This window comes from Prinia subflava, chromosome 30 (genome assembly GCF_021018805.1).
Source record: "Prinia subflava isolate CZ2003 ecotype Zambia chromosome 30, Cam_Psub_1.2, whole genome shotgun sequence".
Lineage (NCBI taxonomy): Eukaryota > Metazoa > Chordata > Aves > Passeriformes > Cisticolidae > Prinia > Prinia subflava.
This window is the reverse complement of record NC_086276.1, coordinates 1,467,084-1,492,442: the sequence shown is the minus strand read 5'-3', so window position 1 is coordinate 1,492,442 and position 25,359 is coordinate 1,467,084. Positions and strand designations below refer to the sequence as shown.

The window sequence follows — 25,359 nt, the reverse complement described above, 5'->3', positions numbered from 1 at the left end:
TGCTGGGTCAGCACCTGAGCCAGCAGTGATTTTTCTTTCCTTTAAGACTGATGTTTTCTTCTTTTCCATTTTTTGTAGCATGTAAATATAGAATGTGTTCTAATATGGACTCTCAGGAGTTTTCTTTTGCTGCCCAGGGTCCTCAGGGCTTTGGGGAAAACGTGGAAAAACAGTGCATATGCTCAGCAAGCTACCCAGGCATGCAGTGTTGAAGAGAAAATGCCCAGAAGGCCCTTGGCTTTTGATAGTTCTGCTGAAGCCTTTGTGCTGACCAAAGGGCGGCTGGGCAGGGGCCAGAGCTGCTGGGGTCTCTGCTTGACCAGTGCCTGGAGACGGCCACAAGCCCTGTGCCAGCCAGGAACGGCCATCTGTGCCCTCCTGCCTGTGTGTTGCTGGCTGGATTGCTGAGGGCTCTGAGGTGCTCTTGACTGGGCTCCTCTGGAGCTCCTGCGGGGCTGCGACGCTGCTGCCGGGCAGGTTGGCCGGGCTGGGGGAGACCCTGAGGGGCTGGGGCAGTGGGCCATAAGTAGCCCCCAGGCAGCCGCCTTGTTCGTGCCACCCACCTGCTCTGGTGCTTCCTCAGAGGGCAGCTGGAGGGAGCCCCTGTAATCAGGTGTGTAACCCTGGTCACAGCCTTTCAGAGGTGTGGGCCCAGGAGTTGTGGGGCAGGGCGTGTGACCCCCCTGTCCTCAGGACTCGAGCCCCCGGCCCCTCAGCCTTCGGCCTTGAGCTCGACTGCCTGGCTGCTGAGTCTTGTCCCTGTTGTGGTGTGGGAGGCCGAGCTCTATGGCTTTAGGCATGACTGAGCGAGAAGAGCAGCAGCTTTGAGCCGAGAAGGGCCACAGAAAGGCCCTGTGGGCCAAGGGCATTCGTGGCATTCCAGGGCAGGGATCCATGAGAGTGCAGTGGGCACCTCCAGGGTGCTGTGGCTGGCTTTGCACTGGACAGCCTCCCTGTGTACAGGGCTGGATCGTTGATCTTCTGCCATGGTGCTTGTTTCCCTGCCTGGAGAGAGGGGCAGCCCTCTCTGGAGGATGAAAGCCCCTGTCTCCAAAACCTGCAGGAGGAAATGGAGCTCTCCCAGCCTCAGCCCATGCTGTAAGCAGGGCAGAGCCTTTTGGGATTAACACAAACAGGGGTTGGGAAGTGCATATCACAACATCAACATCAAGTTCTCCCCAATATTTAGTGTCATTTTTTCCACACATGATTTTATGGGAAATCTTACATCAGTTAGATTTAACCAACAGTTCTGATTTTGAAATTCACAAGACAAAATACGGCCATGAGGCCCTGTACTATAACTGTGTACTGGTTCTATGTGTGATCCATTATTCAGTCCACATCTAATTGCTAAGCCATCACCTTGTGATACCACAAAAGGAGGGGAAACTTTATTTTTATCATCCACCACTAGGGAGACATTTTCACCATGGTTCACTACCATTACATTCAATATGGGTTTTGCCACAACATTCATTTTAAATTTATAAACCAAACCTTGCAAGCCTGATTGATCCATTTTTTTGCCAATTACATGATACATAGGTGGGTTTGGTTAACGTGAAGTTATGCCAACAGTCACCAGACTCATTTTTACAAAGCCTTGTGATTTCAACATTGTTAGTACTGGGGTCTAAAGGAAAGTTACCTACTTTCTTTTGACGACAACACACTGTAAAAGGAACTTGTTTCTCACATGCCCACACTGTTATATGGCAAAGATTTGCTGTTATGTTGGGGTGTAAATTGCTTGTAATGTTTGATTCCAAAGCATTTCTGGCAATGGCAATACTGGGAGCTTTCTCATGTGAAAGACCTTCTACTTTCCTGCACCCTACCTGAATTCTCTCACCAAAAGTCCCAGTTAGCGTTCTGGACCAATCTTTCTGGTCCCAACCCCAGTCACTCGAATGGTTCACCTCAGAGTCATGCAGTACCACGGTTGCTGCGTTTGGGCGACGATCCCTGGGAAAGGATCCTTGCATGCTGGTAAACCTGACAGCAGCTTCTGACCACGGCCACTCGACAGGGTTTTGGCCATGGTATTGTGGTAGGATGCAGAGAAGTGTTAGTGGTATCATGGTTTATCTGCTCCACGTCCTCCGGCGTTCTCCTGTAATAAGCAAAGACAACAGAGCCTGCCACTAAAAGGTGCAGAAAATCAAAGTGATGGAATTATCCAACATGTACTTATCTGATGTTCTTTCCCAAGAGAACCGGATGCAACCCATGCATATTTATTCAGAGGAGTTTTTAACACAAGTTGTACTTCTCCCACTGTAGGGAGGCCCGCCAAGACAGGCTGTCCAGGATAGTGACTTGGGATTTTCGAATCATTTGGTCCCCGTAGGACAGGAATTATGCTTGGGGCCTTTGGACAAAATGCAGTGATTTTGGGACAGCTGTTTACTCCCCATCTGTCATTCACAGCTGTCAAAACCTCCCACAGCTGAAGATCTCAGCCTCCATCCTGAGCTTTAAGGAATTGTTTCAGGAGACCATTAGTTCTTTCCACAATCTCAGGGTTGCTGTTCCCCGAGGTAATAAGGTTTTTCGTCTTCTCTTTGCCCTAAGTGTTTCACGCCGGAGCCAGAGAAGACAAGCTGAGTCTGCCAGTGCATGTTTCCAAGGCTGTTTATTCCTCATTATCCCTCAGTTCTTTCTCAGCTCTGCCAGGCATCTCCAGCAGAGCAGGACACGCGGCGGACTGGGCGGATCAGAGGGTCCCGGACCTTTTGTACCATTTCTCTTACCCAAACACCGTCCACAACGAACCTTTTAGTTGCAGAATTTTACCAATACTTACTACGTATGTTAACATGTCATTTCTACTCTAAACTATCCATGTAATACAACTCAGCAGAAAATGGGAGGAAAGAAAAAGAACAAGGAGGACAGGACCACTCCCCAGTTCCTCCATCTTGCCTCTTCAAACTCATATACTAAAAATCCTAGATTCTACATTTACACTCTATAATTAACTAACTACTACTTCTTTTGAAATCTCTCGGCTTGTGATTCTTCATACAATGTGAGCATTCATTCCCATAGCCAAAGATTAGAAGCAGTATCCTCTTGAGCTCTGTGTGAAGTTAGTTGACCCTCTTGTACAGATCTCAGACCCCCCTGTCTAGTCTCCAAACCCTCCAAAGTAGCCAGAGAGATGTTCTAGACTCCAACAACTATTTATTATGTCTTTCTATTTTCATAAGGAAATCTGGCTGCTTTTGGTTTGTTCTGTTACTGCAGGCATCAGGCCCAGTGCTTGTAGTGTAATTGAAAATGTGTTTCATGGTAAAGAATAGAAGAATCTACCACCGAGAATGAAGGGTCACAGTTGAAAATTAATTCTGTTTGGTCTACTACTTGTGGTCCTTGTAAACCCACTGTGCAAGGGCTGGGTTTGCAAGCTGCAGGTTGAAGTACAGTGAGTTTGTCTGGATAATGCTGTAGCCCCATCTCACAGATGCAGAAAGGGGCCAGAATCCGGCATTTGGAGTGTGAATTTGGGGTGCTGGCCTTGCCCCAGAGGAGAGGCAGGATGTTCCCTGCAGGGTCTGCATGGAGCAGACAGAAGAGATGGGCAAGTGTTTGCAGGGCCCCTGGGAGGGGATCTTGGGGTTCCTGTCAGCAGGATCCTTGTGCAGCTCAGGCTGGGCTGGGCAGCAGCTCCATCTGCAGCTTCCATGTGCTGCTGCAGCAGCTGCTGCTGGGGACCCTGAGGGAAGAGGCTGCGGCAGGGATGGAAATGCTGCAGGGACAGCTCCAGCCAGGGCCAGCAATGAGCTTTGCCTTCCTGCCTGGGGAAATGAGGCTCCTCTAGTGCAAGAGGAAGCAAAGACAAAATCAAGTTCAACACTTCAAGGAACACTGTAGAAAATTGGAAGCCTCTCCAAATGTCACACACATTCATCTGTTAGCTCTTCAGTGTCAGGTAAAAAGCCTTTCCAGTTTTGCCTTGGATCTGAGACTGCAGGGCCCACAGCTGGGCTTCAGAGTTCAACTGATTTTTATTTTCCAGGTTTTTACACAGAGCTCTGAATTGGGCATCTCTTGTTGTTTTTTCGGCTCAGAACCATGAGAAAGGTTCTGTGCTCCTGTGAGCCACCTCTTGAAGGGTGGTTGGCAACCCTGGAATCCTCTGGGAAAGCACTTGATTGACTTCAGGGCCAGGCTGGAAAACTCAGCCTGAGGAAAGAACTGTTCCAGATGCCTCTGTCCATGTCCAGCTCCTCCCAGCTGAGTCCCTGAACACACAGGGTGCTTTATAGGCATTTCTTTTCCCCTCCTGTTCACTTGGAGGTGCTTTTGCCATCCTTTAGAGAAACATCTGACCAGCCCCTGCCCCCATTCCATTTTATTCCCTCCACTTTGGAGTCAAAACTGCTGGGTTGGACATGGAAATTGGTGGTATTGCCCTGTTCTTCCCTCCAGCTGTGAATTTTAACTTGTATGAAACACTGCAAATGGCCGTGTTTCTCTGGTAGGGAAGATGTGAGATGGAGAGTTGAAAGGATTTGTCTCCATGAACCTTGTGATAATAAAGAAAAATGTGGTTCATTATTTTAGTGTGGTGCTGGGATTTGGGAGTTTATTTCTTGTTATTATTAATTAGTATTGATTTTTATTGTTAAGACTTTTAAATCCTAGACATTATTACCAAAGGCTTGATGTCACTCACTGGGAAAATTCCCTCCTTCTCCCATTGGGATTAAACTGAACGGTCTATTTCAAATTGCCAGTGGATTCTAAAGATGGAAAGTGCCATTAATGGTGGATTTGGTGTGGTTTGGAGCTGGGGAAAGGTCTCTTCCTCTCCCAGAGGTGCCTCCAGCCTGCTTTGCCACCACATCTGTTTGTGGCCCCTCACGGCTGCCCTGCCCTGGGGACATGGTGGGACACCCGTCCTGTCAGGGCTGAGGCTCCTCATGGCCCAGCACAACCCCACATTGCCCCCCACAGCCCCTCACATCCCCTCACATCCCCTCACAGCCCCTCACATCCCCTCACATCCCCTCACAGCCCCTCACATCCCCTCACGGCCCCTCACATCCCCTCACATCCCCTCAGAGCCCCTCACAGCCCCTCACATCCCCTCACATCCCCTCACAGCCCCTCACATCCCCTCACATCCCCTCACATCCCCTCAGAGCCCCTCACATCCCCTCACAGCCGCTCAGGGCCCCTCACATCCCCTCATGTAACAAATGCCAATCACTTGCTTTGGGGATTTTTAGAAATTTAATACAAATTAAAAAATAGTTATTAAAAATAGTAATACAAATACAATAATAAAAGTTAAACAATTTAGAGTAGGACAATTTGTGAGACAATAAGAACAAAGGGAGCAGCCTGGGCCAGGCCTCCTCCCTTCTAGACAAAAGCTAGCTAGGAGGGAAGGCAAAAAAACTAGGGAAAAATCCCTCTCTTTTGAGGATTGTCCTCATGACTATGCATATTTTATTTAAAACATGTAATCTCAGCTGGTTCATGTCACGATAGTTTTCTGTTAATCCAGGCGCCGGTAAGTCTGTTGGTTCTTGTAGAGTTTTCTTTTCTTGTTGATAAGAAAAGGCCATAAATACTTCACTAGAAAATTTAAAGTCCCTGCAACCATTATCTCTGTGCAAAGAATTCTTGATTATTTGCTCTCCTTCTTGAGTTAAAAAGAATATCACACACACTTAGCTTCAGTTTTAATTACTAAAGCTTAATGTAAATTACAAAACTACATTCACTATATCATTCAAAAGTTAATACATTATAACTTTTCTACCTAGCATATCACATACAGTAAATATCTGCGTAGAGCTACACAATATGCCTTTTTCACACCTCACATTCCCTCAGATCCCCTCACGGCCCCTCACGGCCCCTCAGCCCCAGGCGCGCGGCTCCTCCCAAAGGAGAAGGGGTCGGACCCTGCTTGTTCTCCTTTTATTTCGCTCCCTTCACAGCCACCAGTCAAGAAAGGCTGAAATGGAGCCTTTCCCCAGCGCTCCCCTCGGGGTTAATCGCGGCTGCAGCTCTGTGCTGCCGCTGGCCCCAGCGCCAACATCCCCGCAGCCCCGCAGGCCTTTGCTGTCCCCCCGTGTCCATTCGCTGTCCCCGAGTCCCGCCCGGCTCTGGCAGCAGCAGCAGCCGCAGCGCAGCGGGCGCCGGCCCGGCCCAGCCGCGGCTCCCGGCCAGGAGCAGCAGCAGCGCCGGCCCCTTCCCGCCTGCTCCTGCCTCGCCTGCCAAGGGCCTTTTCCAGCTGGACTCTGCACTGCAGCAGCCATCACCCACACACAGCCCTGACTGCCCAGGGCCCGCCTGGGCTGCCCTCAGCAGCCTCCAGAGAAAGAAAGGCTCGGCTTCCAGCGCTCTTTGCAGCGCTCTTTGACTCACCCTCAGGTGACAGCAGCAGGCTGCTCTTGCCTTTGCCTTGCCAATTGGAGATGGCGCCTGCTCTTGCACCCTTCTGGCTGCCACCTGAATTTGAGCAGCTCAACTGCAATTGCCTTTTTCCATCATTGCTACCCACTGTGCTTTTGTGACAGTGAACTCAGGATTTTCAACAACCAAACCATTAAGATGCCCAGAAATATATTAAAAAATATCACCAAAATCCCCAAATCTCAAAAATTCCCTAAAAAACTCCCAAACTCTTTAGAATTCCAAAAGCATCCCCCCAAAGCCCCCAAATGTCAGCAAAAACCACCCTTAAAAATGAAAAAAAAAATTGCAAAAAAACCCACCAAAAAACCAAAAACCAACAAAATGAAAACACCAAAATTTCCTAAAAATACTTTAAAAATAAAAAAAATACAAAATCCCTCCAACCCCCAAGAAGTCCCAAAATCCCTGAAAATTCCCAGAATTTCCTACACTTGCTTTCAATGAAGTTGTGCAGCAGGCAGGACTTGCCATTTACAGCCCTGCTGATCACCAAGAACTTGAAGAGGAAATCTGGGGAAAAAATTCCCAAACTTCCTATGATTGGACCCAGAATTCCCTCAAAATCCTCTCTAGAGAGCCAAAGGTTCCCAAGTTTGGACCCAAATTTCCCAAAAGATCCTTTTGGGGACCCCAAATTCCAAAGTTTGGACCCAAAATCTCCTCTGGGGACTGCAAAACTCCCACAATTCCCCTCTAGAGATCCCCAAATACGCACGTTTGTACCCAAAATGCTCCAAATTCCTGCGTTTGGACCCAAAATTCCCAATAGAGGCCCCAAAATTCAAACAATTTCCCAATAGAAAACCCAAAATTGCCCCATTTGAATCCCAAGAATTCCCTGAACAGAGCCCAAAATTCCCAAAATATTCCCTTGAAGCACCCCAGAATTCCCCTATCGAGATCCCGAGACCCCCCTCAGACCCCCAGGTACACCTGGACCCTCTATAGGCTACCCCAGAACCCCTACAGAGCCCCTATAGATGCACCAAAGACCCCCCCAAATCCCCCATAGAGGCCTCCAAATCACCCATAGAGACCTCCAGAGCCCCTATAGACCCCCCCAGGCACCCCCCATCCCCTAGAGGGACCCCCAGAGCCCCTAAAGACCCCCCCAAATCCCCCACAGAGACCCTCAGATCCCCTACAGGGACCCCCAGACCCTACTCAAATCTTCTATAGGGATCCCCAGGCCCCCCTCGGCCCTCTAAAGACCCCCCATAGATCCCCTATAGACCCCTCAGACCTCCATTAGAAAACCCCAGACCCCACCAGACCCCTCAGCCCCCCCCCAAGTATCCACACACACCCCCAGACCTCTCCGCACCCACTACAGGCTCCCGCAGGCCCCTACAGACCCCCCCAGTCAGCCAAAAGGCCACCCAGACCCCCCAAATCCCCTACAGAGACCCCCAGACCCCATTTAGGGATGCCCAGACACATTTTATGGACTCCTCCGGACCCTCTGTAGACCCCTCAGACCCCGAGAGATCCCCTATAAGCCCCCAAGCCCCCTTTAGGTAGAGCCAGAACACCCTAAAACCCCAATAGATCCCCAAAAATGCCTCATAGACTCCTCTACATCCCCTGTAGACATGGCACTACATCCCCTAAAGAGACTCACAGGACCCCCCAGACCCCTATAGATCCCCTATAGATCCCCTATAGATCCCCCATACCTATTCTTGGGTTTCCAGCCCCATTCTGGAGGTGCCCAGGCCTATTCTGGCATTGCCCAGCTCCATTCTGGAGGCCTCAGCAGCATCCCGGGGATGCCCGGCCCCATTGTGGGGGTGCCCATTGCTATTCTTGGCTCCCAGCCCCATTGTGGGGGTGCCCAGGCCCATTCCGGGGGTCCCAGCCCCACTTTTGGGGTGCCCAGCCCCATTCCGGGGGTCCCAGCCCCACTTTTGGGGTGCCCAGGCCCATTCCGGGGGTCCCAGCCCCACTTTTGGGCTGCCTGGGCTCATTGCTTGGAGGGCTCCATGAGGGGCGGGGCTCGGGGCCGGGGGCGGTGTCGGGGCGGGGGGAGGGGCCGTTGCCAGCCTGGGATTTGGGCTGAGTTGGGCTGGGATTGGGGCCGAGGGGGGCTCAGAGCTGGCACTGGGGCCAGCGCTGGCTGTGGGCTGGGGGTTCGGGCTGGCTCGGGGGAGGCAGTGGCTCTGGGGCTGGCCTGGGGCTGAGGCTGATGGTGGTGATGGGCTCAGGGCAGGAACTGGGGCTGAGTTCGGCAGCTGGAGCCGAACCTGTGACTGCAGTGCGGGCTGGGGCTGGGCTGGAGGAGGGAGCTCGGGCTGAATTTGGGGTGGGTGCTGGGGCCGGGAACTGCTCCACCAGTGGTGTCCGTGTCCCTGGCCAGCCCACAGAGGCGGGGACGATTCTTGGGTGGTGGTTGGAGATGACTTTGTGAATGAGGGAGCGTGGCCGGGCAGCTCCCTTGGCGTTCTTGCCGGACAGCGGCTCTGGAGCAGGGCGATCCCCTCGTGGCTGGAGAATGCAGTGAGGAGAGGGAGAGGAGCCTGGCAAGGGGCTTCAAAGTCAGCAGTGTGGGCAACTGGGGGGCTCCTCTGGCTTTCAGCACCCTCCTGCCCTGGAGAGGGAATCCTCCGGGATTCTGGGCCTGTGCGGGGCTCTTTCCCTCGTCCTGCTCTTGTGGGGCTCCCCAGGATGAGAATGCGGCCATGGTTTGGCTTGGAAGGCACCTTCAAGCCCACCCAGTGCCACCCCTGCCGTGGCAGGGACACCTCCCACTGTCCCGGGCTGCTCCGAGCCCCGTCCAGCCGTGTCCCAAGGCAGCAGCCAGGCAGAAATCCGCTGGCCTGCCTGGGGCTGTCAGCTCCTCTGACACCGGGATGACGACAGATTCCATCAGTTCCAGAGAATTCCATGGCGTGAGAGCACCAGGCCATGGAATGTCCTGGAAGCCAGGCTGTCCTGGGACACAGCAGGGCCTGCTGGAGCCCAGGGCAGCACTGTGACACCAGGGCACATGAGGACACCCAGTGTCCCTGGTGACACAGCGGGGCCTGGCAAAAGCAAATCTGGGCCAGAGCGTTTGCTGCGGTGTTCAAAGTTTGATTTCCACCAATTTTCTTTTGGCTGGTGCCCAGGGATGCTGGAGGCGTCTCCATCCCTGTGGGTGTGGGAAATGCCTGTGGGGATTGGGGGCCAGGCTTTGGGCCTGATCTTTTTGGGCCGTAGAGATTGGAGCCTGCTGGTAGCTCCTAACTCCTTTCCCAAGGGAAAAGTTTCTTAGGAAAGCTTCTTCCCAAAACAACTCTCCCAAAACAATCTTTCTGCAGGTGGCGTGTTGCTTTTCTGCTTCTCAGAGAATTTTGGCCCTTTCTCTACTTTGCCCAGTGGCACTGGGGAGGTGTCACTCTTGTTCACCCATGGTGTTAAGTCTGTATGGGAACACCTTCTAAAATGAGACAACTCAAAGGGCTTTTATGCCTTTTGCCTTCTGAAATAGTCGCAGTCTTTGCTCTTTTGTTGGTGTCCTGCAGCAACACCAGAGGCTCTCTGTCCCTCTCCCTGCGGGGCACGCTTGGGGGTTGGAGTCTCCGGCCGGTGCCCATCCCTCCTCCTGCACATCCCATGACTCGATGGGGCGCAGACACGCATGCGGTGCTCCTACCTCCCTCCCGTCCACCCGCACCTTTCCCCCTGGGCCGGGCCGCTGGCTGGGCAGCGTTGGCTGATAGCAGCTGGCCGGGCAGGGTTGGCCTCCGGTGGTGCAGGGTTGGCCGCTGGCGGTCCAGGCTTGGCTTCTGGCTGCGCAGAGTTGGCCGATGGCTGGGCAGGGTTGGCCGCTGGCCGCTGGGGGCAAATGGCTGGCTGCTGGCGGGGCAGGGTTGGCCGCTGGCCGGGCAGGATTGGCCGCTGGCCACGCAGGGTTGGCTGCTGGCCGCAGTGGGTTGGCCGCTGACCGAGCAGGGTTGGCTGCTGGCTGCTGGTTGCGCAGGGTTGGCCTCCGACAGCGCAGAGTTGGCTGCAGGCCACTCAAGGTTGGCCTCTGGCGGTGCAGGTTGGTCGCTGGCCGCGCAGGGTTGGTTGCTCGCCGCTGGCCGCGCAGGGTTGGCCACTGGTGATGCAGGGTTGGCCGCTGGCCGCTGGCCGGGCAGGGTTTGCCTCTGGCGGCGCAGGGTTGGCCGCTGGCAGCACAGGGTTGGCCGCTGGCCGCTGGCCACACAGGGTTGGCCGCTGGCCACGCAGGGTTGGCCTCCAGCGGCGCAGAGTTGGCCTGTGATGGAGCAAAGTTGGCTGCTGGCCTCCGGCGGCACAGGGATGGCCGCTGTCCACGCAGGGTTGGCCGCTGGCCGTCCAGGGTTGCCTGCTGGCCGCTGGCCATGCAGGGTTGGCCGCTGGCAGCACAGGGTTGGCTGATGGCTGGGCAGGGTTGGCCGCTGACCGCTGGGGGCGAAGAATTGGCCGCTGATCGCGAACGGTTGGCTGCTGGCTGCTGGCCGGGCAGGGTTAGCTGCTGGCTGCGCAGGGTTGGCCGCTGGCTGCGCAGGGGTGGCCAATAACCGGACAGGGTTGGCCGCTGGCCGCTGGTCGCACAGGGTTGGCTTCCGGCGGCACAGGTTGGTCGCTCGCCGCGCAGGGTTGGCCGCTGGCCGAGCAGGATTAGGCCGCTGGCTACTGGCTACGCAGGGTTGGCCGCTGGTGGTGCAGGGTTGGCTGCTGGCCGCTGGCCGCGCACGGTTGGCCGCTGGCTGGGCAGGGTTGGCCGCCGGCCGTGCAGGGTTGGCTGCTGGCGGTGCAGGCTTGGCTGCTGGCTGCGCAGAGTTGGCCGATGGCTGGGCAGGGTTGGCCGCTGGCCGCTGGGGGCAAATGGCTGGCTGCTGGCGGGGCAAGGTTGGCCGCTGGCCGGGCAGAGTTGGCTGCTGGCCGCAGTGGGTTGGCCGCTGGCTGTTCAGGGTTGGCCGCTGGCCACTGGCCGTGCAGGGTTGGCTGCTGGCCGGGAAGGGTGGGCCGCTGGCCACTGGCCGCGCAGGGTTGCCTGCTGGCCGCGCTGGGTTGGTCGCTGTCCGTGCAGGGTTGGCCAATGGCCGGGCAGGGTTGGACGCTGGCCACTGTAGGCGAAGAGTTGGACGCTGGCCGCAAAGGGTTGGCTGCTGGCCGCTGGCTGTTCAGGGTTGGCCGCTGGCCACTGGCCATGCAGGGTTGGCCGCTGGCCGGGAAGGGTGGGCCGCTGGCCACTGGCCACGCAGGGTTGGCTGCTGGCCGCGCTGGGTTGGTCGCTGTCCGCGCAGGGTTGGCCGATGGCCGGGCAGGGTTGGCTGCTGACCGCTGGGGGCGAAGAGTTGGCCGCTGGCCATGAACGGTTGGATGCCGGCCGCTGGCTGCGCAGGGTCGGCTGCTGGCTGCGCAGGGTTGGCTGCTGACCGCTGGGGGTGAAGAGTTGGCCGCTGGCCGCGAACGGTTGATGCTGGCCGCTGGCGACGCAGGGTTGGCCGCTGGCCACTGGCCGCATAGGGTTGCGCACTGGCCGCGCAGGGTTGGTCGCTCGCCACTGGCCGCGCAGGGTTGGCCGCTGGCCGCTGGCCGGGCAGAGTCGGCCGCTGGCCACTGGCCGCGCAGGGGTGGCCAATAACTGGGCAGGGTTGGCTGCTGGACGCGCACGGTTGGCCGCTTGCCAGGGAGGGTTGGCAGATGGCCAGGCAGGGTTGGCTGCTGGCCGCTCAAGATTGGCCACCGATGGCGCAGAATTGGCCGCTGGCCACGCAGGGTTGGCCGCTGGCCGCACAGGGTTGGCCTCAGGGCTTCCACGCCACTCCCATGGCAGGACCCTGCCAGGACACCTGCGGGTGCTCACGCCCCTTTTATACTCGAGGCAAGCCCCGCCCTCTCCCCGACAGCCAATGGCAGCTCAGTGACGTTCTCGGCGTCAGGCACTGAGCGGCCGGGCCCTTTGTGATGTCACAATGGGGGCGGGGAGCCAGCGAGACGGAGCCATCTGATTGGTCGCTGCGGCAGGTGTTACTGCTGGCATTGTGCACGGCGGCGCTGATTGGTTCGTTCCATGCGGAGGGTGGGGTAAGGCGGGGAGCGGGTGCGGGGGTCCCAGCCCCATTGTGGGGGTCCCGGTCCCATGCTGGGCATGCCCAGGCCCATTCTGGGGCTTCTCAAGCCCATTCCGGGGGTCCCAGCCCCACTTTTGGGGTGCCTGGGCTCATTTCTTGGAGGGCTCCATGAGGGGCGGGCTCGGGGCCGGGGGCGGTGTCAGGGCGGGGGGGAGGGGCCGTTGCCAGCCTGGGATTTGGGCTGAGTTGGGCTGGGATTGGGGCCGAGGGGGGCTCAGAGCTGGCACTGGGGCCAGCGCTGGCTGTGGGCTGGGGGTTAGGGCTGGACCATCCACATTGTGCCAAGGAAACTGGAACCACAGGGAGCGGGCAATTGGTCTTGTACTGGGAGCAGCCACTCCCCTTTCCCGCCCATCCCGCCCCTCCAGCCCCAGCGCCCCCCACCATGGTCCCGGCAATCCCAGGGCTCCCCCCCTCCTCTCGGGGTCCCCGCTTCTGCGGCTCTCCTCTCTCCAGGGTCTCGCTTAGGGAAGCTGAGGCTCTCCCAGAGCTCCCTAAACCCGGTGCTCCCCCGCCCCTATCGGGTCTCTGCTGCCTCTCGGGCCCCCAAAAACACCTCTTGGGGAGCCCCTGATGTCCCCCCAAGGGTCGTCTCTGGCTTGGCTTTGGAGCCCTGTGAGCTCCAAACATCCCCCTGTAAGACACGGCCCCAAGATCCCTCATCTGTCTCAGGACTGTCGAACAAGGACAGAGGCTGCAACCCCCAAAGGACCCTAAAACCACAGCACAGGAACTCTGGCCTGAATGGGCTGGGATGTCTGCCAGGTTTCTCCCACAGGTGCATTCACTGGACCAAGAACTGGGCATGTGCGTTCCTAAAAGGGTCCGATTCCTCCTAAAATCACCCACAAAGGCCTCAAGTTCTCCTAAGGGGCCTAAAATCCACATGAAAACCCATCAGGTTGGGCCTCGAATCACGCAAGGAAGCATCATATCCCTTCAATGTGGACTAAAATCACACCAAGGAGGGTAAAAAACAGCCTAAAACCACATGGTTTGACCTAAAATCAGAGAAATGGTACTAAAATCATCCAAACGTGTCAAAAATCACTAAAACGGATCATAAATTTCTCAAAGTAGTTTAAAACACACACAAAATGGCTTCAAATCACAGGTAAATCTTCCAAACTGGTGTATAATAAACTCTAAAACTACCTGGTTTGGCTTAAAATCACACAAATGGGCCTCAAGTCATACAAAAAGATCTAAAATCCACCTTAAAACTGCGCATGTTATTTGAAATTCACCCAAATGGGACTAAACCCCACCAGATTTGGCCTAAAATCATACAAATGTGCTTAAAATGCACACTAAGCCTGCCCAGTTTGGCCTAAAATCACCCAAATGAACCCAAAAGCTCTGGGAGTGCTACCGAGAGCGAGACAAACATGAGCACCAGAACCAGACCCAGCACCAAGAACTGAGACCGACACTGGCACCGAGACTGGCACCAAGAGCGGCGCCGCTCTGGGATGGGCATTGAGACCAAGAACGGGACCAGAATCGACACCAGAACTGAGAGGGGCGCTGCACTGGCACCAGGACTAGGACTGAGACCGTAACCGGCACTTTGGGCCCTGTGCGAGGGTCTCAGACCCCTCTGCCAGGGTCCCAAAACTCCCTCTCAGGGTCCGAAACCCCTCTGCCAGGGTCTCAGACCATCCAGGACATCCAGAGGGATGCCCTGGACTCCAAAGGGAATGGGAATGGTATTGGGAATGGGATCGGGAATGGGATTGGGAACAAGAACGGGATCGGGAACAGACCCCGTCCCAAAAACGGACCCCCCCCTCCTCCAGGAAGAGATCCTGCCCCAGTCCCAGAATGGGCCCCCCCCCACCATCCCAGACCCCTCCCCATCTCCAGATCCTGCCCAATTCCGGACACTTCAACACTCCTCGACCTTTCTCCATCCCCAGATTCCTCCCCCATTCCCAGACCCCTCCCCAGTCCTAGACCCCCCTCAATCCCAGACCTCTCTCCAATCCCAGACCCCCCCTCGATCCTAGACCCCTCCCCACATTCCCATCCCCTCCCCAATCAGTGTACTCAGCAAGACATTAAACTTCACAATGTTGTGGGAGGGGACCTTCAGCACAGGGACTTTTGCAGCCTGATCTGCCCTTGTTCCTCTGGGTCTCTGTACAGCACACGGCGCAGAAGAGAACAGCAGGAGGGGCCTGTGTGTCCCTGCACTCTGGATTTGTGCTGCTTCAGCTCCACAGAGATGCAGACAAAGTGAAGAAGCCAAACTGTTTATTAATGGAAGGCAAAAAAAAGGGATGATATGGGGTGGAAAAAGGGGATGGGCATGGTCTGAGGGCTCCTGAGATGGAACTGTCAAAAGGGATGGAGAGTGATGGGTAAAATGGGAATGGACAGTCTCTGGGGGCTAGAGGGAGGGAACTATCTACAGGCAAAGAGAGGGTTGAAGCCCTGAGAGCTTCCTGCAGGCTCAGCTGTGCCAATCATCAGCTGTGCCTGGAGCTCCAGCAGCACTGGGAGGTTGTACTACAGGTGTTGTTCTTGTGACAATGGTTCAGTGGTTCCAGCATATAACCCTACTTCTTTAGCTCCTAGGGCAAACTGGGTACGATTTTCAGTAATCGAACAGGATGGGCTGGCACTGTTCCTTGGGGCTTGAAGGCCTGGAACACAGAGGAAGAGAGCCATGGTCAGAGCCTGGATCTGCAGCGACCTGAGGAGACCATCCTGCCAGGGCAACCCTACCCAACTCTGGCTATGGCCAGCAGAGAGGCGCTGCCAAAAGGATCAACTGGAAGGTGTTGGCCACAAATCCCCTACGTGCCCCTGAAATCTCTCTGTGCTCTGCCCACGCCAGCCCTTGTCCGCACAGGGAGCAGAGCCCTCCGCAGCCGGGCCAGGGCTTGCAGCTCCCCCCCGCCAGCCCCCGCTGCCAGCCCGCTGCCCTCACTCACCCTCCCTGAGGGCCTGGAGCTCTTCCTGCTGCCCCCTCTGGCGCCGCCAGACCCTTCCTGGGAACACAGAGCGTGTCACGGCCCCAGCGGCACAGCTCCGTGCCAGCGGCGCTGCCGGCGCTGCCAGCGCTGCGGCCACACGGCCTCCTGCCCCGGCACGGCTCAGCCCGGGCCCTTGCCCTTCCTGCCGCCCAGGGGCGGGCACGGCTGCCAGAGGGCGGCAGCAGCCCCGAGGGCAGGCGGGGCTCCACGGCGCCGGGCCCGGAGGCCGCTGCCGGGGCCGCAGCCGGGGCTGGGGCCGAGCTGCGGCGGGCCGGGGAGGGAGCCCGGGCTCGTGGCTCACCCATGAACCTGATGGCCGCCGCTCGCAGGGGCTCCTGTGGCTTCTGCAGGTACGGCAGCACCCGGCGCAGGTGCTCGGCCGCTCGGCTCCTGTCCTCTGCCAGCTGCAGAGAGCGGCAGCAGGGAAGGCTTGGCGCGGGCTCAGCCCCTCGGCCGGGCTCTGGCTGCGCCCAGCGCCGGCCTCCCCTGCCCGCACAGCCCTGAGGCCCGGCCAGCAGCCGCTGTTGCCGGGCTCTGGAGGGGGCCGAGGGCCGGCTGCTGCCCGGGGAGCCGCGGTGCCGCCCCGCCCCGCAGCCCCGCTGTGCCGGGGCTCCATCGGCACCCGGCTCGGGCCCACAGGAGCCTGGAGAAGGTCCCGTGTGGCCCAGGGAAGGGAGCGGCGTGTGGGGCGCAGGCTGGCGCCCCTGGGTGCAGCACTGGACAGGGGCCACAGCTGCCAGCCCCCCACACACTGAACACCAGGGGCAGGGGTTCTTTCCAGCCTGAGGCTAGGGCTTCATCCAGGCCATCCTTACCAGACACTCATCGATCTTCAACTGCTCCTTCTTCAGTAGCTTCTCGAGATTCCTCCTCTTTGAGAACCTGGCCGCACAATGCAGCGTTTCCCGAGAGGCCTGGAGAGCAGCAGAGACACGGATATGGCACTGCAGCTCAGGGCACAGGACCCGTCCCTGTGCCACGGCCTGGAGGAAGCTGCAGCACTGGAGGCACCAGGGCAGGAGGCAGCCCAGCCCCCTCCCAGCAGAACACCAGCAGCACACAAAACCTCACCTTTGCCACCTGCTGGTTCTTATCATGGCAGTAGATGAAAAGTGTGTACACGCCCTTGTTGACAAATTCCTTCAGAGGTTTTTTTCCCTCATCCACTACCAACTCCATCACCTTACAGAAGAGGTGAATGGAGAGCACTTGTACGTGGCTATTGTCCTAGAGGAAAGGAGAAAACCTAAGCACCAACTACTCCAGGCCCACCCAGGTAAAGGCCTGAAAATGCAGACAGCACTGGGAAGCACCCAATGCCTGTGGTTCGGGACACAGAATCTCACGTGGTTAAAGAGCTCCAGAAGTGCCTCAGCCAGCTTTGGGGCAGTGGTGCTCGATACCCGGATGCCTTTGTTATTGAACACATTCGTGAACACACAGAGGGACATGCTGACCACCTCTCCATCTACATCATCCAGCAGCTCCAGAAGGCTTGAAGACAGACTGCACATTATTCTGGCCTGTGTGGAACACAAGGCTGTGCTGTGAAGCCATGAACAGCTGCACCGCCAACACCACCCTGGCACTGCAACCCCACCCTGCTGCTGCAGGGCCCGGAGCCCAAAGGCCTGTCCCAAAGCACTCAGGCAGGTGAGGCAGGAGAGCTGGGAGCAGCTGCCTTGGCTCCTGAAGCCCAGCCAGCCCATGGGGCTGCTTTCCCCAGTGCAGCTTCAGCCGCTGCCACCTTCTCACCATGAAGGGATCCTTGCTGAGCACCACGAGGCCTCTGAGCGCCAGGCGACATCTCTGCCTGCAATTGCCCAGCAGGTACCTCGACATGACCCTGAGGATGCTGGCACGGCATTTAGTCAAATCCATGCACTCGAGGACCTGAAAGGCACAGGGCAGTTACAGGAGATCCGGCTGGCAGGAGCCCAGAACCACACAGGGCCAGGCCCAGGCAGCAGCACAGGGCGTGGGCACCGTCCCAGGCAGCTGCGGCTACGAGAGGGCAGAGAGCTGGGAGGCAGCTCAGAGAGGCAGCGCTGGCCTTCAGGCTCACCTCCACAAGAAATGCCAGTAAAGGCAGATCCCAGCTTGGCTGCTTCATGCTGAGCAGGCGGAGCAGGTGAAGTGCAATGCGGGAACACAAAGGGACCAAGACACGGCGCATCTCCCTGTCAGGGGAAAAAGACCCTGAGGTGGAGGTGGCAAACCTCTCAGGGAGAGGACTGGCTCACAGAGGTCCAGTCTTTCCCCAGCATCCCTGGAGAGGATGTGGGTGTACTGAGAGGCAGCTCCTTCTGGGCACCCTCCTCTCCCAGCCTTTTCCAGTCTTCTTGGCCTTCCCTCAGTGATGAGGCCCTGTGGCCCATGACCACAGGGACTGTGTGGGGCACCCCGGGCACAGGGCACAAATGCCGGGGACAGCGGGGAGAAGGGGCTCTCACCTGGCCAGCAGACCCATGGCATAGTGCTGGGTGTCAGCACAGAGCAGCGTGTCCCAGCCACGCTTGCGCTCCATGGCCATCACCTCTCTGTCACACTGCAGCCGGTAGAGCAGAGCCTTCATGGCCTGCACTGCAAACCTGTGTGCAGAGCAAAGCCCAGGTCACACTGGGAGCACTGGCACTGGCCACAAGGGCATGGGAAGGACGGGAGGACTGGAACCTGTTGGGGTTGCTGGGAAGGCGGTGTTCCTCCCGGCATGCTGTCCAGAAGTTATCAACTTCCTTGGGTGGCATCTGCTGTGTGGTGATGACAACATGGAGAAGCAGAGCCACAGACAGGCGGGAGGAATAAAGGGTCATTGCCTCGTGGCACTCAGGCACCTGGACAATCACCCAGAGCACCAGAGTTGCCTGAAATAGAAGAAGCCCGAGACAGCGCTCAGTGCCAAGGTGTCAGATCACAAGAGGAGACGCAGGGGGAGCAGCGGGCCTGGTGCCCCCTGAGCCTGCCCCTAGCCCAGGTTTTAGCACCTGAGGCAGGGAGAGGATGGAGAGCTGCTGGAGAGGTGACTCGGGGTGAGCAAAGGCCCAGAAACTCACAGCCAGGGCAAAAACGTCCTTGTTGTCCCCATCAGAGGTGCACATCCTGTACAGTGGCCAGTGCTCCATTACACAGACCAGTGCTGGCAGCACCTTCTCCACTGTTGGTCCTGACGAGCCTATGGTTCTCCAGATCATGGCAGCAGCTCTGTGGGATCAGAGCTCTGTGTCAGGGGCATCTCAGTCACACTGCCATGCCCTGTGCAGCTCTGGGGCCCAGGTAAGAGAGCACTGGTGCCCTGAAGTTCAGGGAGGGAGCATTGGCAGCAGGCTCAGGAAACAGAAGGTCCTGAGGGTCCTGGACCTCTCTGCCTGTCTGGCACACCCCATTGCACAGGCTGTGCAGGGCGATGGGCCCTAAAGGCTGCTGAGCCCTGAGCTCTCGAGGCAGGTACATCCTGTACCTGTCACACGCTGGGGCACAGTGCAGGAGGGTCAGCACCACATCAGCTGGATGCTCTTCAGCCAGCCTCACAATGTCAATTTGCAGCCTGGCATTCACAGTGACATGGGATGCCAGTCTGCGGTGAATGTTCCTTACAATGGCTGGCACCTGGAAGAGGCATGGGGAACACTTGGAGAACTGTCCAAAGGAGCAACTTCCCCAGCTTCCCCCAAGAAGTGCTTCCCTCCCTGGCACACTGTGCTGGCCTCAAAGGCTGAGGGCGCCCAGTGGCCATGGCTTGAGGGAGCACATGATCCTGGGAGGCCTCCAGGCCTGGCCCAAGGCTGCTTACCTGCTGCTGAGGAGAAAAAGCACTCTCCTCTAAAAAATCTATAGTGGGAGCATGAAGTACAGTGGGAGTGGGTGTGATGGCAGTATTTGTGATGCCGTGAGTCTTTCTGGTGTCAGTGTTTGTGCTGACCATGCCCTCAGTCATTGACATGAGAACAGTCTTCGCCCTGTGATCATTAATTACAGTGTCAAAATTTTCTGAGTGTGCAGTCGAATCTGTGCTGACATCAGGCTCTGCCTGGGACTTGGTCAGCCTAGAGTTAAGCTGTGCTGTGCCCTCAGTTGCTGTGGTGCTGGTCTTTCCACGTCGAATGTGCAGGAACTTCCGGAACATCTGCAGGAGAACAAAGGACAGGGAAGAGAGACACGTTCCATGGAGTGCTCCAAGTGTGGTGCTGGGCTGAGCAGTGACAGCAGCCCCAGCCCAGGTGGGGATGGCTGCAGGTACCTTCAGTGTCCTGCGGAAGCGGCCACGGGCGGGCTCCTGCTCTTGTGTCTGGTCCATGGCTGCATCTGGCAAAGAGGGAGCACAGCCAGAGCTGAAGGGCTGCAGGAGAGGCCGGAGAACAGAGCCCAGCCCTGGGCTCCGCAGGCAGGGACAGCCCCAGGATGCCCCAGGGGATGGAGCACGGCCACGGCACGGTTCAGCCCCAGCTCCTCTTCCCTCCTGTGCATGGGCATGTCCACAGCAGGTGGGATGGGATGGGGCCAAGCTGGCTGCAGCCATCAGCCCTGGGGCCCAGCTCTGTCACTCACTGTCCTGCACTGGCCGGTACTGCTCCGGCTCTTCAGGCTGTTGTGCTCCAGGGTCTTTCTTTTTTGTCCCCCTGAAGACTTTGAACAGGCAATGAAATCTGCCCACCATGTCTGCCCCTGAGGGTACCTTCTAGAGAGGTGCCTCAGGAAAGCTCCAAGTTAACACGTCCTCAAGGGCACCTGCAAAAGAGAAGTCTCGGGTAGGCCACAGGTCACCAAGTGCTGTGGTCTGGCCTTGAGGTCACCTGCAGGAAAAATGCCTCGGAAAAGCTCCAGGTCAGACAGGAATGAGTGTGCTGTGGGGAGGCTCCTCTCAGCACCGCTCTGTCCCGTCCTGTCCTGTCGCGTGCTCCGAGCACTGTGGTGTGGCTGTGTCACTGCCAGCACCGATGTCACCACGTGTCACAAAGGGCCCATATGACACCCTGTCCCATTGCATCCCATGGTGACCATGCTGCACCGTGTCACAAAGGGCCCTTGCACACCCTGCCACCTGCCCTGGGGCCACCCAAAGTGGCCCAGGATGGAAGGAATCCCTCTCCCCAAGTGTCTGAGACATCCCCACAGGATCTTTAGGAACAGCTCCAACCATCAGCAAACGCTGCCCTGCTCTGTGGGCTCAGGGCAGCAGAAGGAGCCCCCAGGGCTGCCGACGCAGCCGCAGCGGGAAGGGCACGGGGCTTTCCCCAGAAGCTGGCACGGCCTCCTTGGGACACGCCCTGGCTGGAGGACATCCTAAACCTGCGAGTGTGACACACACAAGGAACTTTGTCCCAAAGCCGGGGCACAAGTGCTGCTCTGAGCCCTGGGGCCAGGGGAGCACTGAAATCAGCAGGTGTGGCAGAGTCCCACCCAAGCACACCTGCCACCCCTGAGCCCTGGCAGTGCTGGTGTCCTCTCCTGCCCCAGAGACCTGTGCCCCAGGGGGCTTCTCTGCCAGAGGCAGCCAAAGCCAAAGTGCACTGGGGCTGTGCTCCTTCCTACAGGGGCTGCTGGCAGGAGCACCCGGAGCAACTGCTGGCAAAACTTGGTCTCTGTTCAAAGCTCTTCCTTCATGCTGGAATTATTTTCTCATTAAAGTCATTTCCTTTAGCATAAAATCTCATTTGCCAAGAAGGCTGTCGTGGTTGCAGGGGGAGGTCAATTTTTCTAGGGGGATGTGAGCAGGCTAATCAGTGATCAGCTTTTCTGCTGGCACCTGGATTGGTCACTCAAAAGTTTGGACACGCCTCTGAGGACACAAAGAGTTAAAAGCAGGACTCCAGGGGGGTTCGGCCTCTTTTAGATTCCGGTTTCAGCAGAGAGACGTCTCAGGCCTCCTTTCCCTGCCCAGCCACTAGGCTGGGTGGGGGAGGGGGAAACACGTGGTCGGGCTCAGGTAAGCCAGAGTCCCGGGGGGGAGAAGAGAGTGGACAGGACTGGAACTGAGCTGCCCCAGCCAGGATGGAGGGGTGGAAAACTGTGGAAGTGCCTTCTGTGTGTGCTCACCCCCCTCCCCCCCCAAACTCCGGGAGAAGGTGCCCAGCCAAGTGGGGGTTGCCCAGCCTGGGAGTGCCTGAGCCTGCAGCCCTGCCGGGAGCCAGAAACTGTTAACCCTTGCTTGGCAGAAAGAAACTTTTCTTAGACATTGATTCTCATGACTGGTGGTTTCGGAGGAGAGAGGGAAGTGGCCTGGGACCGAGATGATAAAACACGATTGGAAGGAACCCGATGGGCAAAGAATGAGAGGAGTAGCTTTCTGAGCTGGACTTTTCTTGCATAATGTCAGCCATGGACTGAACTTAAGTCTCTTTTGAACATAAACTGCATTTTGGGTGGATACAGCTGCCCCTGCTTTTGCTACAGTGACTGGCACTTGAAGAGTGGAGCGAGCAGCGAAGAGAGGGGGAGGATGTGGTGGTGCCCTCTGCCCTCAGGGGAGACCTGCTCTGGGAACCTCTACCCCTGGGTAAAAAGAGAGAGAGCTCGGCATGCAAGTATCCTTAAAAGAGCCCTGTATGCAGCTTTCAGCCTATGGACAGCGGTGAGAGCGCTGGACATAGGAAAAAGAGAGTGTCACCCTGGCAGACTTCTCCAGGCAGTGCCAGGGGTGACATGGAAACACATAAGGGGTGGACCCGTGTTTTCTGAGGAACAGTCTGTGGTGCGAGAGAGACTCCTCTCTCCCTTGCTGAATTGAAGATTGGTTTGGTTTTTTTTGAGTGGTGATTGTTTGATCTAAAACCCAAAGGTTTGGTCTATGAAGACTAATGTGTGGGGGGTGGAAACTGGGAGAAGAGATGTTCTGAGAAGTTTTTATTTCTGTCTCTGTGTGTGTTTGAGTTTTTCTGTCTCTGTTCTTGTGTAATGTAATAAAGTTTTGGTGTTTTTTTTGTTTTCAAGATTTAAGCCTGCTCTGCTCTGTTCCTGATCACATCCCACAGTAGTTGTTAGGGAAAAAAGATATATTCATGGGTGCATTAACATCTGGCCAGTGCCAACCCATGACAGTAACTAAAGATAATAATTCAGATTTCAACATGTTCCTTTGTCCAAAGATTAGAGCAACAGCTATGGAAAGCAAGACTGAGCAGGCTCAAGCCTTTTAGTGTCACAGAGTGTATTTTACAGCAGTTGCATTGTTCTTGTCAAAATTCATTCTCAATTGACCTGTGTTCTGTCAAACAGCTGAGCTGTCTTTTATGCAGTTTTATTGTTTCTTTTTTTTGCATCCTAAGACTTCAGCCATGGGCATGTACACAGGGAAAAAGGGCTGGAATATATGTGGGGTTTTATTTGCTGCTGTTTGTTAGTTGTTGCTCATGACTCAACTGCTGCTGGGAAATACATCATTTTTGGTGGCTGTATCATTCTGCACATGTGAGAGGACACCATTGATTTCACCCACACTGCAAAGGATTCTAAGATAAAAATTTAATTTTGCATTCAGCCTGAAGCTTGAAAGAAATGGTTTCTTTGAATTCATGTCCACTGCAAGTTTCCTGGTCCAAGCCAGAAGTTGATCGGACTGCTTGCTCCACAGGCCAAAGAGAATAACCAGCAAACCTAAGAGTAGGTTTTACAGAGCGTGTGATAAGGAAGTAGGGCACAGATTCCAATCTTCTGTAGCCAAACCATGTGGAAATGTGAGAACTCCTGAAACTATGTAAGATGAACTATTTAGCTCTCGGTCTGGCAACAGAAGACTTAGGCACTAAAATTATTTGGAAACAACAAAGATGATTTAAGTAAAAGCTGTGAGGCTTCAGAAGCTCAGTGTGGAAGACCACAATGTTTCCTACTGTCCATGAACTCAAATAGCAGATCATCACACACACTGGGGCATATTGTGAGTTGGAATGGGCTGGAAGCAGGATGACAGGAGGGGCAGAGCAGAGGCCTGTGACAAGGCTGCTGTGACAAGAATGAGGGTGGCTGAGTTTGTGTTTCATGTAGATAGACTCTGAAACCTTATTGTGTTCCCAGTTCAAAGTAATCCTTTTGGGGTGTAGTTTGGAAACGCTGCCTCTCTCACTGCTGCACCAGGGGCTTGTGCCAGCTCTCACACCCACGGCAGCTCCACGTGCAGGTGCTGTGGCAGCGCTTTGGGTGGTGCCCCCACACACGGATCTGTGTCAGTCCGTGCGCTTATGCAGGGGCAGTGACCTGCTGCCCCTCTGGGACAGCTGCCATCCTCACCCTTCCCAGACACACACCTCCAAATATCCTTGCTGTCTGCAGCCCTTGCTGCTCCCCTGTGTGTGCCCAGCTGCACTCCCTGCCCCACTCCCTGTGGAAGAGTTTCTCTACATCACATCAACCCTATTCTCCTACTTTATTCTGATTTTCTTCTTCTCTGGTCCTGAGAAGGAAATCAATGTTCTGGCACCTGTGGGTTCTGAACAGATCACTTGGAAACATTGATCTGGAAGAAACATTTTCTGGGGAGAAAAGGTTTGCATGCCTGTGATAAAAGTTCTGCCAAACATAAAACACTGGGCAGAAAACACATCAGTGCCTCTTACAGAAAGCCTAAAATGTCAGAGGGGAAAGGAAAAGCAATACCCAATACAAGTTGGAAAGTGAATTTCAGATCCAATTCCTAGGGAAACGGAGTCCTTTCTTTTTCAGGATGGATTGACTTACATCCGAATTTTTCCTTTTAACATAGTTGAATATTTGAATTTATTTTCATTCATTTTCTTCCAAACCAATGTTTCTGTTGGTATCTAATGTTATTGATGATGTATTTATTGCTGTCTATAAAGATGGCAAATTAGTACACAGAACTGATAGGATGTTATGGGTTGGCACTGGCCAGATGTTAATGCACACATGAATATATGTTTTTTCTCTAACAGCTACTGTGAGATGTGATCAGGAACAGAGCAGAGCAGGCTTAAATCTTGAAAACAAAAAACCACCAAAACTTTATTACATTACATAAGAACAGAGACAGAAAAACTCTTAAACACACACAGAGACAGAAATAAAAACTTCTCAGAACATTTCTTCTCTTAGTTTCTACCTCTTACACATTACTCTTCACAGACTAAACTTTTGGGTTTTAGATCAAACAATCACCACTCAAAAAAAACCAAACCAATCTTCAATTCAGCAAGGGAGAGAGGAGTCTCTCTCGCACCACAGACTGTTCTTCAGAACACACGGGTCCACCCCTTATGTGTTTCCATGTCACCCCTGGCACTGCCTGGAGAAGTCTGCCAGGGTGACACTCTCTTTTTCTTATGTCTAGAGCTTTTACTGCTGTCTATAGTTTGAAAGCTGCATACAGGGCTCTTTTAAGGATACTTGCATGCCGAGCTCTCCCCTTTTTACCCAGGGGCCGGGGTTCCAGGAGCAGGTCTCCCCTGAGGGCAGAGGGCACCACCTCACCCTCCCCCTCTCTTCTCTGCTCGCTCCACTCTTCAAGTGCCAGTCACTGTAGCAAAAGCAGGGGCAGCTGTATCCACCCAAAATGCATTTTATGTTCAAAAGAGACTTAAGTTCAGTCCATGGCTGACATTATGCAAGAAAAGTCCAGCTCAGAAAGCTACTCCTCTCATTCTTTGCCCATCGGGTTCCTTCCAATCGTGCTTTATCATCTCGGTCCTAGGCCACTTCCCTCTCTCCTCTGAAACCACCAGTCATGAGAATCAATGTCTAAGAAAAGTTTCTTTCTGCCAAGCAAGGGTTAACAGTTTCTGGCTCCCGGCAGGGTGCTGCAGGCTCAGGCACTCCCAGGCTGAGCAACCCCCACATGGCTGGGCACCTTCTCCCGGAGTTTGGGGGGAAGGGGGGGTGAGCACACACAGAAGGCACTTCCA

General features: G+C 55.6%; 3 protein-coding genes across 4 annotated transcripts in view; all 3 read right to left on the bottom strand.

The window, feature by feature from the left end:
* The window catches only part of LOC134562689 (zinc finger protein 850-like), a 182,442-nt gene that overhangs the window by 77,939 nt on the left and 79,144 nt on the right, over nucleotides 1-25,359 (bottom strand). The window contains exon 6 of one of the 2 annotated variants that reach the window (XM_063420194.1): nucleotides 7,375-7,381. The exons of the other annotated variant lie outside the window; for it this stretch is intronic. Within the exon in view, the coding sequence (XP_063276264.1) occupies nucleotides 7,375-7,381 (7 nt within the window). The remainder of the gene's footprint in view (nucleotides 1-7,374; nucleotides 7,382-25,359) is intronic. 2 annotated transcript variants of the gene reach the window in all.
* The window catches only part of LOC134562740 (serine/threonine-protein kinase pim-1-like), a 218,966-nt gene that overhangs the window by 139,832 nt on the left and 53,775 nt on the right, over nucleotides 1-25,359 (bottom strand). The window lies entirely within an intron of this gene.
* Nucleotides 14,774-16,500, bottom strand: LOC134562730 (uncharacterized protein C10orf95-like). Its single transcript, XM_063420259.1, has 3 exons — nucleotides 15,810-16,500; nucleotides 15,467-15,523; nucleotides 14,774-15,175 (listed from the first exon to the last, which is right to left on the bottom strand). The coding sequence occupies exons 1-3, from the start codon at nucleotides 16,122-16,124 to the stop codon at nucleotides 15,104-15,106; spliced, it is 444 nt and encodes a 147-aa protein (XP_063276329.1). The 5' UTR covers nucleotides 16,125-16,500; the 3' UTR covers nucleotides 14,774-15,103.

Coding starts and splice junctions, on each gene's coding strand:
- LOC134562730 (XM_063420259.1), bottom strand. CDS start 16,124: ATGGAGCCCCGGCACAGCGGGGCTGCGGGGCGGGGCGGCACCGCGGCT. Junction 15,524..15,809: donor GGCGGCCATCAGGTTCATGG/GTGAGCCACGAG, acceptor CTGTGTTCCCAG/GAAGGGTCTGGCGGCGCCAG. Junction 15,176..15,466: donor GCTCCAGGCCCTCAGGGAGG/GTGAGTGAGGGC, acceptor TCTGTGTTCCAG/GCCTTCAAGCCCCAAGGAAC.